Below are 15,354 nucleotides of genomic sequence, written 5' to 3'. Positions count from 1 at the left end.
ATAATTCATAACTTAAATGAAAATGATAACCTCTGTATAAAACGTCTACAGCAGACTTATTTCGTCTACGATCAGGAGTATTTAAACCTGAACCAAGTTACAACAGTTATAGACTTCATGAGACAATATTCCACTGATGGGAAAATGAAAAAAACACCAAAAACTCAGTTCTCTGGTCAGACCAAACATTTTTATTGAAAATTGTGACAACCGGAAGAAACACTCCCTGGACGACACCCTTCTTAATCCTCCTCCTCGTCATCAGCTCCTCCAGCTCCACCCTGGCCCTTCTTGGCATTCTTTCTCTTGACGCGGCCTGGGCGTCCTCCACCGTATGGAGACCTCAGGGAGAAGTCGATGTGCTTCTGGCTGTCCAGGCGAACCACAAAGGAGGGGATGTTCACGACCTGCTTGCGCACGCTGCCAAAGAAAGGAAAGAGCTAATTTAGAAGACTTCAAATAATCCACGTCATATGTTCTGCTCAAAGAATAAAACAAAGCAGGTCAACTGGCATGAATGTACTACAGGCTTCATTCACGAGGAATTCTTGACACCACAGAAAATCTGAACGTGTAGGTTAAATCATCAGCCTGTGTATTTTGTACATCACAATACAAGGTTAGGCAGACTACAATTGCCCGAGGTGCAATCCCCCGTACCTTACCTGACAGCCACGACACCGCGGGGCACAGTCCAAGCCCTCAGTGGCAGGATTGGCTCTGGGCAATGTCTACTGACAAGGTATACGGTTTTGATACCGAATTGACCTTGCTGAAATGTTTAACTGTTCTCAGCGGAGAGCGTTACAAGTTGATGGGCCTCTGATGAAAGAGGAAGCATTGATTGATTTTTTGATGAGTCGCTCATAAGACTTGTGAGCCCTTTATCATTTGTTCACCTGGAAGCTTTGAACTCACCGAATGTGCCTCTGGCGGATAAGGACACGGGCATGGTGGATGCTCTTGGCAAGCCCAAGCTTGAAGACCTGCGTCTGCAGCCTCCTCTCCAAGAAGTCTTCAACCTTCAGACCCAGGATGTAATCCAGCTTCATCTTACCCTCGTCCAGTACACCGATCCTCACCAGACGCCTGAGCAAAGCATTACCTGGAAAAACACAGGAGCAATTAAACACTCTAATTTACAGGCACGTACAGTGCACACGTTCCTAACGGATTAATATTGGCCTCATTCACGAGGAATTCTTGACACCACAGAAGAGTCTGAGAAATGATATGTAATCACTGGCCAATACACAGCTAAAACCCCTTTTAATGTTGCGTACCTTCAAACAGACGCTTGGGGTCCTTCTCGTCAAGAGTGAGCAGCTCTCTGGCAGCTTTGCGAATCTTGGCCAAGGTGAACTTGACCCTCCACACCTCACGCTTATTCCTCAGACCATACTCGCCTAAAAAGATGGAATAGTTAACAGTCAAAGGGCCGTCCAGTCCAAAGAAGGGCAACGTGGGGTATGATTTAATACTGCAGTGCGTTATGGAAGTCACAGCATACCAATGAGTTTCAACTCCTGGTCGAGACGGGACTTCTCAAAGGGACGGCGGGGGGTGACATACGTCTTGCGACAAACCCAACTCCTGGCAACGGGCATGGCTGCTTAGTAGTGCCTGCAACATTAGATAAGCATGAGTTAGTCGGTGGAAGTGATCAAAATGCAAACTTCACAAAAAGGAGGAGTTGATATTCAGCAAACACAGATTCACATAGAAATACACTACAACTAAGATAATTGTTAAAGCGAGGACAGAAAGCCCAGTTCCAACCCATGTCATTTTGTTTTCTCTACCATTTAATCTTTAACAGTTCAGTCATTTGCAATAACAATTACTAATGTTAATAGTCGCCGTTAAACCTCACAACCAGTTCAAAACAACGTTAACAATTCCACTTAATTGTTCAAGTAAAAAGTTGTTGATTTAACTCCAAACACTGGTACGACAGAAAGGTTATTTAAATGCGTTGGTCACTACGAGAAAGTAAATTACGCGTTAGAAACCAGCCATTTGTCAAACATACGAGCAGGCCGCAGCTGCATCGCACCACGTTGTTTGACGCGACAAGCTAGCGCTAGCTTAGCCGCATTAGCTTTTCATTTCAACATAGAAAAGTACACGCCGGTTTCAACAAGAGACATCCCTCAACAAAACTACACGTTCCCCTGACCGTCTATTGACGTTTGTGCATTTGAAGAGTCAACATGCGGTGAATCTGTTACGTGATGCAGCACGAGGCCGCGGTTCGTACCTGTCTCGTTCAGGCCAGCGCAGTAAAGAGGAAGATGAAGGAAGTTCCCATTGATTTATATGGCCGCCACAGGAACTACATATCCCATCATGCCCCTGTGCGCACGAACGGAAGTGGTGAAGTTGGACTTGTCGCACTCTGTCGGTCAAACAGAGCCAAAAAACCCAGCTGTAAAAGTTTAAAATATGTGACTGCTCCTACTTGCACGCAGATGTGTGTTATTGATTAGTATGAATCATGACGTCATATTGACATACCTGAAATGATAATGGACTTTCAGCTGGTGGAACAATGTAACTTTAGGGTAATAATGTCACACGAGGAGTCATATGAACTGCTCTGTAGCCTTTTCGGGGGGTTTCTCTGACATTGCTGAATAGCTGCTATAGTAAACGTGTGTAAGAAGTGGTATGAAATCTTGCATGACACCATGTGTAAGAGTGAGGGTGGTAAGGTGGTAAACACAGAGATAAGGACATGGGTAACTATTTATATAACTGTGAAACGGGACCCTGAGCATGTGTTTCTGTCCGTCAGGCTACATGATCAACTGATGGACTCACAGGGGCTCACTTGCTTTCTCTTTAACTGCCACATATATCCTGTCTTTTCTGGACAGGACACTGCTTGTTTTTTGTTTTTTTTTGTTGTGGATTTTCTCTGCTTTTTCTTCTTCGACTCATCTGTAAGGTTTAATTGAGTCTTAACCTACCTTCCTCCTACCCTCTTGGATCTTGTTTTGTCCTTTTAGGGTTTTTTTCATCTTTTTCTCCTCTCCAGCCTGATCGCCTGCTCTCCTGTGTTTTATCGACCCTTCCTTTCCCCCCCTGCTCTCCTTCGCCTTTTCCTCCCATCTTCCACTGTTCCCTGTCTCCTTGCGTGTGGTTTTTGGGCCATGCTCTCCTCACCCACTGTGATTCTCCAGCCGTATGGACTCCCTGTCTACCCACAGACAACCGCATGCTACCCAGGCCTAGTTCAGGTAAACTCTCCTCCATCTGCTCTCTCATAAATGTTTGTTTTCACAACCCTGCATCATCAAATGTCCAGTTTGTTGAGTCTTTATAAGGTGACTCAATATTCAGGGGTAGGCTACATAAGAGAATATGTTGTATGAATTCAAATTTGAATACAATCCATAGTTGAATGAGTTTAGAGCTGAAATAATTGCAATTATTTTTGCCACTGATCAATCTGCTGATTTATTTCTCTCCAATCTATCACTTGATGGCAGAAAATTGGAAATAATAATAATTAAAAAAAAACACCCTAAGATGAGAAATCAAGAACCCCAAGGTAATATTTTTTTACTATGACAGAAGACTAAATTAATGTAAGAAACTGGCACTTTTAAGAAGCTGAAACTTACCAATAAATGATGCTTTTTCTATTTGCTGATCAACTTATTATTTAAGCTGTAAATTAGTATTTATTGGAAATTGGAAATGAAAGTCAGTCAAGACACCATATTCCCAGTGAAGAGGAAAACATTTAATTCACCAACCACCTTGAGTTACTGAGTAAGTCAGTAAAGTTTATTTATAGCACCTGTCCTAGAGAAATATCACAAAGTGCTTCACAAGAAAGAGAATAAAGTCATATCTTACAACTAATTAAGTTTTGTCTTGTATTGCACAGAAGAGATTAGAAGAATGTTGAATCCATGAAGCCTGATGGGAACTGGGCGAAGCATCCTAGATCGTGACATATTTTAATAATAATAATTGAATTGAATAGTTCGGACACATTAGACTAAGAGACTAAAATATAGTATAATCTCTGGTCTCTCAGTGATGCCAACAGGCTGTGTGTGTGTGTGTGTGTGTGTGTGTGTGTGTGTGTGTGTGTGTGTGTGTGTGTGTGTGTGTGTGTGTCTGTGTGTGTGTGTCTGTGTGTGTGTGTGTGTGTGTGTGTGTGTGTGTGTGTGTGTGTGTGTGTGTCTGTGTGTGTGTGTCTGTGTGTGTCTGTGTGTGTCCAAGTGTCCCTGACATACCACTAATGCCACAATGCATCTGGTATCTCTACCTTGTCTCTGTGCTTCACACCATCTGTATTTTTAGCCCTCCTCTCCTGAGAAGATAATCGCAGGAGGAGATTCTGTCACCTTTCTTGTTTTCTGCACTCGACTCTACTTATAATAAGTGTGAAACCTGCCTGTAGTGTATTAAATATTGAGTGTTAAGCAGTTGGTGCACAACACTCACGTACATATTTTAGTTGAGGAAATGTCGAGGGGTACTTTGAAAAAGAGTGAGGCATCGTTTGGAGGTGACTGGAACCAAACAGAGAGTTTCAAGGAATGGGATACTTCAGCAGAACAATCTGAATAATGTTTATAATGTCATATTTCCTAAAACTGAGATTTTCAACCCAACCGGGGACTTTGTCCCACATCTTTGCCTTCTGAAAATTAAAAAAATCTTTAGAATATTATTTAAGCAACCGGAATATGAGAAAGCTGGAGATGTTGAGAATTAATGGATGAATGGGAGGGGAAAATAATCATATTTAGTTTCATTCAATACGCTACATGTTCAACATTGGTAACTTGGCCGGCACTAAAAGGCCACATCTGCAGTTTAGTGTCGTCTGTGTGTAAATCCTGCGGCAGCTGTCCTAGCAGGCACCTGGCTCAGAGCCATTGACCTCTGACCTCAAACCGACAGCTGAGGAAGGAGACGAGAGAAAGAAGGAACAAATGGAAATAAAAAAAAGCCTGTGTGGAAGAGGGGGGGGGGGGGGCACGGTGCCTGAGCGCCTGCTGACGCTGTGATACTGAATCAGCCCCAGCGACTGGTGGTTTCAGCCTGATGGGATACAAAGACCGACAGTGATATCTCAGATTGTGTTATCATCACTCAACGGTCACTTTTGGGGTCTGCGAGGAGGGTCGAGGCAGCCAGACTTTGTTTCTTGAGATAAATGGGACATAATGCAGACACCAGTTAGTGTCTAAGCACGATACTGTTTCAAACCTGTAGATCCCTCATTGTGCTGCACGTTGCTGGAATTAGAGAGGTCGATAACGAACGTGACAGCAGGGTGTTTTCTACTGTGTCCAGTTGAATGAGTTGGTTTGGCACTTTTTAGCCTAACACACAGCTCAAGACGTGGCAATGCCACTCAAAATATCTCAACACAATAGGGATGGTTTGTGTTGAATTGTGTACAGACGTCCATGATCTCCAGGAGGATGTTTTCTTTATTGTGGATTTTTGAGGAGGTTCATATTTTTAAGTCGTTTTCGTGTGAAATATCTCAAAAACTCGTTGACATTTGGTTTCGTCACTTCACATCAAAACTGACCAAAATGACCAAACACTTGCGAATGCCATCCAGCCTTTCACATCAGCCTTGGACGTTCGTTGAATTTAGTGCTCATTAGCAAACGTTGTCAGTGTGAGCGTGTTAGCATGGTGGCGTTAGCATTTAGCTGACAGCACAGCTGTGACTGACAGCCTCGCAGAGCAGCTGGTGAGGCTGGAGCTCGCACTTGTTTACATGGAAAGAGAACTTTTTAACAAGCCGACTGAGAAAGACGTGAACAAGTTCAGTAATGTGTTCAGTCTAACCTTCAGAAAGCATCCACTCAATATTCTGATGTATAATAAGCTGATATTCACAATATTAAACACAAGAGGGGTCTGATGTACTTTAATGCTGGCAGCTGGAGACGTTTTGAAAGTGTTTGTGTTCAGCCATCCTCCAAGTCCTTCTTTATTGTACTGTATCCTCATATCTTTGACTTTTCACACCTCTTGTGCGCAACAGCTGATAGAGTGATACATGAGAGTTCATGAAATGACAGTGGAGAGAGTTTTTAATTACAATAAATCCTTCTTAATCCTAAAGCTGGCTGACAAACGTGTGGCATTTTGCATGTAAGACAACACGTCCATATAAGTTATCTTTGGATGTAGAGACACAAGAACTTCTAGAACCCGTTGGTGAATTGAAAGACTGCAATAGAAAAAAGAGTTTGACCTTTTTGAAAATAAATTGATGGGATGAAAAGATCAATACCACTTCCATGTCTGTCTACTGAGAAGTTACAGCCAGCAGCCAGACAGTTAGCTTAGCTTAGCATGAAGACAAGGGTAAACAGCTAGCCTGTCTCCAAAAGCCAGTTACCGGCACCTTTAAAGCTCGCTACTCATCTTCCATCTGGTTATAACCAGCCAGCCTAAATGTTGCCCCCTGTTTCCAGTCTTTATGCTAAGCTAAGCTACCAAGATGCAATTTGAAACTTTATTTATCATATTTTTAACAGTCACTGAAAACATTGACAAGAATTTGGGCTGTATTTTATGAGTATATTTCATGTTGTATGTAAAATCGTAACCAATAATGATTATAAGTCGGCCTAACAGTAAGATACACAAAACAATGCAACTGTACTTATATTTTAGTATGAAGATGCCACCAAAGCATAGTTTATAACTATTCAATATACGAGCAAGAAGTTTGATATATTACTGAGGGAAAAAAGGACGAGTGTTTCTCCAGCAGATATATTAGAAACAAGGTATTCTTAGAGTGTGTGTGTGTGTGTGTGTGTGTGTGTGTGTGTGTCTGTGTGTGTGTGTGTGTGTGTTTAAAGTGAAGGCAGCGTGGGTGGGGGGGTGATTGACAGTTACAGATGACCACAGCTGGTGTGGCCTCCTGGAGCCTTGTGCTCCGGCGACTGTTTGATGTGATTGGTGGATGAGGAGGACTTATGGTCGGTAGGCGGGTGGTCAGCTGCATTAAAAGATGCAGCAGTTGTTGGACAATGCCTGGGAAACCGAGGGATGCAGTAACGGGGTAAGACAATGCTTTTAGCTCCTTGCTTGGATCATTTCCACGTATCCGTGCTCAATAGGATTCTGGCTGTTAGACTCTTCTCATTTACTTTTCTCAGCTTCACTATTTCTGTTTGTGACCTGAATGAGTTTAAATGTAGTTTGACAGAAATCAGGCTGTAGTGATCAGATCTCTAGATGAGTCTGAGTCAGGTTCCAGTGACCGGTCACTCAAAAGAAAACAGAAAGCTGATCTGTTATTTTCTAAGTGGACTGATTGATAATGTACTTATTTAATTTAGAAACTCCTGTATCACGTTTCCTGGTTCTCTTGTCTGAAACAAAAAAGGAGAGTACATTTTACTATGATATAAACAGAGAAATGTTGGAAATCTCCACATTTGAGAAACTGGAACCATGAAATGTTTGTCGTTTTTATTTGACAAATGACACATGGTTCATTATTTATCAAAATAATATGAGTCATTTAAATGAATAAACTAACTGTTTCAGCTCTAGCTTTAAAAGCAATACCACTGTGTAGAAATACTATTAGCATCAATATACTCTTATAGTACCAAAAGTAAAACATCTTTAATGTTGCAACTGGTAAAGGTGAGGCTAATTTTAATTACTTTCTATAAATCTGGGTATAGTCAAGTTTCCTTCCAAGGATCAATGAAGAGATAGATACAAATATGTATATGTATATGTATATGTATATGTATATGTATATATATATATATACACAGAACAGTATTAAAGTAAATATAGTTTCCACCACTGGTAATAAGAGATGATAGTATTTGAGGAAGAAGTTAGATCTGGCTCCTACAAACATGTAGAGGTTGGGGTGATGTTCTATCTGTTGTACCTCGGAGAGGTTTGTGTTTATGTTGGTTTATGCATCATAACCTACATTCAAACTCACAACTATTCCTTATTGCAGGAGCAGAAGAGCAGTAACAACATGGTGGCTCGTTTGTTTACACCTGGGACATCTGATATCTTGTGTGGCTGATTTCTCCCTCTCTCTCTTCATCAGGGAGGCCCTCCTCAGGAGGCCGGCCCCGGCAGCGGCGACCCCGGCCTGCCTCAGGTCTACGCCCCTCCCCCCTCCTACCCCCCGCCTGGTCAAGGCCCACCAACATCTGCGGGCAGACTGCCACCTCTTGATTTCACCTCTGCACACCCCGGTTCAGAGTACGCTGAACACCCCCAACTCAGAGTGTATCAGGGCCCTCAGCTCGACGGGGCCGAGGCTCTGCCGTCCAGCAACACGGTAAGAGCAGTGTGTGAGCGGACGCCACGTCATGCCAAGCAGCTCATGCCCCAATCAAACTGATCTTCAGTGAGTTAATGTGACGAGGAGCCCTGCTGCTTCAGGTAGTACATCCATATGTCCTGTCAGGGGTCCGGGGCCAGATAGAGTTTCCTTCTATATTTAGTGACCCACGTCCACCGTTGTGTCCATGTACGGGAATGCTGCTCACACTCCCAGCGTTGGGGGGGGGGGGGGGGGGGGGTGACTTGTTGATGAAAATAAATCCCCACTTTTCCACCTCCCCTGTGTCTTATTTAGCAGCCGATAAAATAGATCAGCTTTCAAGATTGTGGCCGTGACCGTTTGTGACGATATTGACGGTTTACAACTAAATGTATTTGTGTTCGAAGGCATAAAAGGATTTACTGTTTCAACGGTGGAGAGTGAAGTGGAATATATATGTAGTATTCATTTAAGAATGTTTCTCTTTGTTATGAAACGCATAAGAAACAGTTGGTCACACTGCAAAAACAATCTTCGTCTCAACATGACATTTTGGATGTAATTGTGTGCCTTATTTGCTTCAAATATAATATATATAAGTAACATCTGCTGGTGCAGTACGATTATTTCAACCTGTTTTCCAATATCCAAAATCAAATAACATTTTTCTTGAGTGTAGTGCAAAAACCTGCATTCTGATTTCTTTGGAAACCTTTTATAGTGTAAAGTTGGCCTGTTGCAATGACATGTTGTCGACACATCGATGGCCCCCAGAGGTTCACAGCTTTGGTTGAATGAAATATCTTGACATGAAACTTGAGACCCATATTCAAGGTCCCTCGAGGATGAACCCCAATGACTTTGGTGATCCTGTGACCTATCCAGGTCATGATTTCACTTTATTGAACACAAATACATGCAATGATTTCATTTGGAAACAGGTTGAAATATTCTTTTCACTGATTCTTTTCTGTTTTAAAGGAGACAATCCGGTGTTTAGGGCTCCACTTAGACACAAATGAGTATTATTAGCGTAAACACTCGTCAAATGTCCGTCAGGCATGAACGTTTCCACTATGATGAGGTCAGTGGTGTTTAGTCAGCTGTGTGTGCTGCTTCGGCACGGTTGTCTTCCTCCTCTCATACATGGTGTTTTGTGGCCCCATCCATATATTTTATTACTAGAGCCCCTGACATACTCGGGTCCCTGCTGATTTTCGGGGGAAAGTTGAGACGTCGCCACGGAGGGAGGGGGTCAAAGGGGGAGGCTGACCAGATGACCCCCTTTCCCCTTCTGAAATATCGCTCAGGTCCAGAAACACAGTTCTGCATCGTGACATGACACCACCACCCAACTCAACCCTGTCTCCCCTCCCTCTGTAGCCTGTCTGTGGTGTTTGTGGGTGGATGTGGTAGTCTGCCGTTGTTAGCCTTGGCAAGCCGGTGTAGTGTAATCCAGTGGCCCGTGTGCGTTTATGTGTGTTAAACAGCTCCTGTGTGTGAATGTGTTGATGTACCTTTTTTTTTTTCTTTTTTGTCCATCCCCAACTCATTAATTATGCCACCTGACAAATGACCTTTAACCCTTGGCAGAAAAGCAGCACCATGACCCCAGACTGATCCATGTGGAACGTACACTTTTGATCTCTTTGCCTTCCCCATCACCCTTCTTTCAAGCTGTTTGTGCACCTTCTTTGCCTTGTTTACTTTGATATTCTTCACCGCTGCACTGAGGCCTTTTCCTTCTCCGCCTCTTGGTACTAGAACGCTAATACTCAAGTCTTCACTTCTGCATAAAGGACTGTAATATCAATACTTTTACAGTCACTTTTCTTTGCTTTTTAATGTTTCTTTTTCTTTCCAATGCACTCCGCTCCTTCTCTCACTCTCACTGCTGAAGCTCGCTGTATTTTCTTTCTTTTTTTCTTTTTTCTTGCAGACCTTTTCACTCTCACTTTCTTGTTTGGACTTATTCATTCGACTTAAAACATATATTTAACATGTATTTTTTGCAATGGTTGATGATGCTGGTTGACACATACATGTGCACACACTAGCATCGTGGTGCATTGTGGGATAATGAATGTTTTGGGTTTGGCACATTAGTACTTGAATCTTTCTGCATGGGACAATTTGAATCAGTTAAATATGACAGTATGTGTATTACAGATTATTAAAACTGCTGATATCATATAAGGACTAAGTTAGTCTTTTCTTGCTTTTCAGGGGAGCTTAAACTTTAACTCTCTCTGCCACAGCTTGAGTGTCAGATATAGAACCTTAATTGATATTTAACAGTGTTAGTCTTCATACTGTCCTACAGGCATGTATTCAATGACGCCTCACTAAAATGGAGCCCTTTAGTGACTCCTCACATTTGCCTTAGAAGGATCACTGGTGGCTGAATGCTCTTTGACCTTTGGTTTGAAACACACCATGAAAATGATCTTTGCCTAATGCCATGTGATGCTTACGCAATGTGATGTTCTCTGATGGTGGATTTCTTCCCTGAATTGACTTTATGATTTTCCCCCTCCCTTCCCTTCTTTGCTTTTCTACTGATGCCCTTTCCCCCATTATTTTCTTCTCACCTCCTCTCACTCTCATTCATACTCTTTCTTTTTCCATCTTTTGTTTTCCATCTTTCTGTTTCTGTTTGTTCTTTCATGTCCTCTTCCTTTCATTCTTCTTCTATCCACATGCACACTTTCTCTCCTCATCCACCTCCTCCTCATCCACCTCCTCCTCCTCCTCCTCTTTTCATACTTTCTCACTGTCAGGAGGACGTTTTGGCCCCTGTGACCTCTGACCCCCAGTCTCTGAGCGTGTCGGTGTCATCAGGGGGCGGAGCAGGAAGTGGAAGTGATGATGAGGGGTCAAGCAAGGCCCAACCCAAACGGCTCCATGTCTCCAACATCCCGTTCCGCTTCAGAGACCCGGACCTCCGCCAGATGTTCGGGGTGTGCAATTCTCAACATCATGCAGCGTCACAATGCATTCATACAAATGTTTTGAATGATCTTGATCCATTCCCTTATGTTCATAATCAATCATTTATTCAGGGCACAGAAATGATCCATAGCAATTCATATGTATTCTGATATTTTCAGCAATTTGGGAAGATCCTTGATGTAGAAATCATCTTCAATGAGAGGGGGTCCAAGGTGAGCACCACAGTTTGTTTATCATTATTATTAAGAGCTTAAACAGAATTTTTAATGAACAAAACTGGATACAAACAGACAATATGACCGTGGGAACTTGCAGGGCTTTGGATTTGTCACCTTTGAGAGTACGTGCGAGGCTGACCGAGCCAGAGAAAAGCTGAATGGGACGATAGTAGAGGGGAGAAAGATCGAGGTGAAGGAGGATTTCCTACTATTTATAGGTTTCCATGTTAATATTCTGCATACTTATCCTTTATCACTGCCTTTCTCCAGGTTAATAATGCCACCGCAAGAGTAGTCACCAAGAAGCCCCAGACGCCGCTTGTGAATGGTGAAATTGCAAGTAAGACATTTTTGCTCACTTCACCTGATCGCTGATGCATTCTGGGAGTCTCCGGTGAATCTTACCCTCATGTATTTTCTGTGTAGCTTCTGGATGGAAGATCAACCCTATGATGAGTGCAATGTACGCACCTGAACTCTATACAGGTAACTTCTCCTTCATACGTCCCATCTGTGATGCTGATGATGAGTAATAATAATCACCAGCATCGCACTATTCAATTGTTCTCCCATTCATTTTTTCCCCTTAGTTGCCAGTTTCCCGTATCCCGTAGCAACCCCCACCCTGGCCTACCGCGGCTCTGCGCTGCGAGGCAGAGGCCGAGCCGTCTACAACACCATTCGCTCTGCCACAGCCACACCTGCTGCCGTGCCCGCCTACCCGGGGTGAGACAGGCGTCCACGTACCAGTGCCGGGCTCCATCACTTCATTCACGGCTTTAACATTTCCACATTGTACTCTGTTCTCAGGGTGGTGTATCAGGATGGACTGTATGGAGCGGAAGTCTATGTGAGTGGCTGCACACGCTTCTTCCTTTAAGTCACTTTAAAGTGCCGTGTCTGTATTCATGTTATTTCGTTCTGTGCAGGGTGGCTATCCTGCAGCTTATAGAGTGGCTCAATCAGCATCCGCCGCCACGGCAACCTACAGTGACGGGTAGGCTTATAAAACCACGGACAGACAGTCATCACATGATTCTCACAGAAAGATTATGTCAGTGTGACAACTTCAAAGGATGGGAAGTCTTTTCTATACAGAGGGATTATCTGTCTAGATTGAGCCATAACACACACGAGTGCCTGCCAAGTTTTATTTATATAATTATTGGACTATCACGTGGCGGTGCGAATGAGAAATCCTGCCTCGAACATTCAATCTGAGATCAGATTTTTGAGGCAGATTTTGCACTTGCGACATTTACAAACACATTTTACCATGAATGCATAGTTGGTTATCCTGGGATGCTGGAAAAAACATCATCAGAAGGCAGTAAAAGTTTATCACGTGAGTCAAAAATGTAACTGAATACATCAATAAACTCGAAGGGCTCACAGAGAAAATGATGTGTGCTCAGATCCACTCCTGCTGACAGACTAACCTTGTCAAAGGTGTTAATACAGAAACAAGTTTTAAAAGCTTTATGCTTCAACCTCCAATCAGTTGGTCAAAATAGAAAACCCTTTATAGCGTTATCAGCACAGTAACAGTAAATGTCCTCGTCACGACATGTAGTGGATTTGTTGAGTAGCTTTAGAACTACAATCAGACACAAACTACACATAATGGGTTTTCTCAAGGCTGATTCTGACTAAATTCTTTGACTAAGTGTCTTTCACGATGACCATTTTTAGGCAAACTTAAATCTGTTATGAAGAAGAACGAGCCTATAGGAGACTGGTGTAGTCTCTCTAGATGACACTGACATCTGCTTGTGATGTTTGTGACCAGATACGGACGCGTCTACACGGCAGCTGCAGACCCCTATCACCACTCGGTTGGACCCACGGCGACATATGGAGTTGGAACAATGGTGAGTTGGTGTTGCTGAAAGCTGTGTGCAGTTAACAGCAGACTGTGGTCCCACCTGACACCCTGCCTCTGTCAACAGGCCAGTTTGTACAGAGGAGGATACAACCGCTTCACCCCGTACTAAGCCACCCATCGGTGGGGTGGGGGCCCGAGGAAGGGGAGGGGGGGGTCTCTTTTGAACTCTGGGATTGGCTGATCCATGGACGCTGCAGGGCAGACTGTGAGATCCTTGGAAACGGTTTTACTTCCTCCCTCCATCACACCTCTCCTCGAGAGACTAAACAGACTGAAGGTGTAAATAGTTTAGGATCCGATCACTGTCCATCCTACTGATGAGTACTTAGCCCCTGGAAGAGGATGCTATGTATGTAATATATAGACAGTTGCTTAAAAAGGATTATTGTTTTCTGAATTTAAAGAGTGCTGATGTTGGCTAACACTACGGAGGTCGATGACATATAACTGTGAGAATGAATTCTGCAAGCAATGTATGGGGATTTCTTCAAGTTTCACAGGTCAAAAAAAAAGTTTGTACAATGTAAAATGACTTGTTTTTGATGACGTGTGTGTGTGTGTGTGTGTGTGTGTGTGTGTGTGTGTGTGTGTGTGTGTGTGTGTGTGTGTGTGTGTGTGTGTGTGTGTGTGTGTGTATGTGAGAGCATACAGTGTGAGTGAGGTCAACATTGTTGAGTCAGCCGGGCGACTGAGAGACAGCTGTGACACTGGCATCACTATTACAAACAGCACAACTAATGTTCGTCTCAAAGCAGTTGGATTTTCATTTTTTCTTTCTAACAATCTACCTCTCATACATTTTTAGCTTTTCATACAGCTGTCATTATTAATCCTGTTTCCTTTTTCTGTGTTTGTGATCTTTGATTCTGCAGAACGTTTTGTTCTTTTCTCTGCACTGTTCTGTCCATACATTTGACCTTGTTTAGTTTCTGTGTGCTGCCTGATGAGCCTGATGCCTGACTGTTGATCTCCTCCACTCACCGGGGAAGTTTCCTGTTCCACATTCACAGTTATACACAACTGGGTCGTAGTAAGAAGCATTAAAGGCAGCAGAATCTAAACGTTGCTCCCCTGCCTTCACACTGCAGATCTAACTACTCACTAGTCTCCTAGTCTGGTCCAACTCTTGCTTCTCTCCTTACGTCTCATATGTTCTGATGTTTTCTCTGCTTCCTTACTTTGAGCTGTTGAATGACTTCTTGACTTGTATTGAATGTCTTCTCTTCTACCTTTGCGTTGCACTCTTTACTGCAATATGTTTGATGTTTACCTCTGAATAAAACTGTGTTCTCTCTTTTCCTCTTCTGTCTGTTATTGATTCCTAACATTTCCCCATCTTTCTTTTTCCACCTCTCATAACTCACTGTGTCTGTGGGTTGTTTTGTACTATGCGGCTCTGATGCCAAAGAAGCCTTGACTTGTGATGGACTGGAAGTTAAAGGGACACTTCACCCGTTTGTATTTAGCTTTGTATCGTTAGAAACCTGGTAGTGTTTGAATGTCGTCATCATTCCCTCATTTTCCCAGAGACGGAGATCTCCGTGTTTCTATTCTGAAATTACAGACCACTGAGACTACAGACATGTTACAGACCAGTGGTGGGACCCACTGAGACTACAGACCTATTACAGACCAGTGGTGTTTCCACCGGTGAAGTATTCCTTTAATGTAAACTCTCCTCTAATCTTAGTTGTGATGACAGAATGAGGTTTTACTGAGGATTTGTCAGACTTCATCCCATCATGATCACAGGCCTTTTACAGAAACCAACGCAGCCTATTTCCTATCCTTTCTTCTATTAACCTCGAGTCTGACCTCTGCTTCTCACTTCCTTCTTGTCTAGTTTGTATTTATTTCCTTCTGTCCTGCATCACTGTAGAAAGCTATGGTCTGTCCATCTATTATCTAAATCTTCTGACCTAAATTCCCAAGTTTAATTCTTTGCTCTAGTATTAGAAGGTGTAGTTGTACCAGTATTTCATCTTTTCTCT

At 43.0% G+C, this 15,354-nt stretch overlaps 2 protein-coding genes across 4 annotated transcripts; one reads left to right on the top strand and one right to left on the bottom strand.

Moving 5' to 3' along the window:
• Positions 1-168: 168 nt before the first annotated feature.
• On the bottom strand, positions 169-2,324 carry rps9 (ribosomal protein S9). Of its 2 annotated transcripts, XR_014598364.1 has the most exons (6): positions 2,261-2,324; positions 1,511-1,623; positions 1,284-1,406; positions 919-1,105; positions 666-822; positions 293-420 (listed from the first exon to the last, which is right to left on the bottom strand). XR_014598364.1 is itself a non-coding variant. In XM_084027851.1 (5 exons), the coding sequence occupies exons 2-5, from the start codon at positions 1,605-1,607 to the stop codon at positions 243-245; spliced, it is 585 nt and encodes a 194-aa protein (XP_083883977.1). In that variant the 5' UTR covers positions 1,608-1,623; positions 2,261-2,314; the 3' UTR covers positions 169-242. The 2 variants fall into 2 exon arrangements, 1 of the variants encoding a protein (XP_083883977.1); XM_084027851.1 differs by lacking the exon at positions 666-822 and having other exon boundaries at positions 169-420; positions 2,261-2,314.
• A 516-nt stretch (positions 2,325-2,840) lies between these two features.
• rbfox1l (RNA binding fox-1 homolog 1, like) lies at positions 2,841-15,173 on the top strand. Of its 2 annotated transcripts, none has more exons than XM_084027849.1 (12): positions 2,841-3,242; positions 8,087-8,323; positions 11,089-11,268; positions 11,419-11,472; positions 11,576-11,668; positions 11,749-11,818; positions 11,905-11,964; positions 12,069-12,204; positions 12,289-12,328; positions 12,408-12,475; positions 13,268-13,349; positions 13,428-15,173. In XM_084027849.1, the coding sequence occupies exons 1-12, from the start codon at positions 3,156-3,158 to the stop codon at positions 13,470-13,472; spliced, it is 1,152 nt and encodes a 383-aa protein (XP_083883975.1). In that variant the 5' UTR covers positions 2,841-3,155; the 3' UTR covers positions 13,473-15,173. The 2 variants fall into 2 exon arrangements, with proteins under 2 accessions (XP_083883975.1, XP_083883976.1); XM_084027850.1 differs by lacking the exon at positions 2,841-3,242 and adding an exon at positions 6,940-7,063.
• Positions 15,174-15,354: the final 181 nt, after the last annotated feature.

Source organism: Eutrigla gurnardus (genome assembly GCF_963514095.1).
Source record: "Eutrigla gurnardus genome assembly, chromosome: 14".
Lineage (NCBI taxonomy): Eukaryota > Metazoa > Chordata > Actinopteri > Perciformes > Triglidae > Eutrigla > Eutrigla gurnardus.
This window is presented reverse-complemented; position numbering and strand designations above follow the sequence as displayed.

Coding starts and splice junctions, on each gene's coding strand:
- rps9 (XM_084027851.1), bottom strand. CDS start 1,607: ATGCCCGTTGCCAGGAGTTGGGTTTGTCGCAAGACGTATGTCACCCCC. Junction 1,407..1,510: donor CCAGGAGTTGAAACTCATTG/GTATGCTGTGAC, acceptor CCATCTTTTTAG/GCGAGTATGGTCTGAGGAAT. Junction 1,106..1,283: donor CCCCAAGCGTCTGTTTGAAG/GTACGCAACATT, acceptor GTGTTTTTCCAG/GTAATGCTTTGCTCAGGCGT.
- rbfox1l (XM_084027849.1), top strand. CDS start 3,156: ATGCTCTCCTCACCCACTGTGATTCTCCAGCCGTATGGACTCCCTGTC. Junction 11,269..11,418: donor ACCTCCGCCAGATGTTCGGG/GTGTGCAATTCT, acceptor TGATATTTTCAG/CAATTTGGGAAGATCCTTGA. Junction 11,965..12,068: donor CGCACCTGAACTCTATACAG/GTAACTTCTCCT, acceptor TTTTCCCCTTAG/TTGCCAGTTTCCCGTATCCC.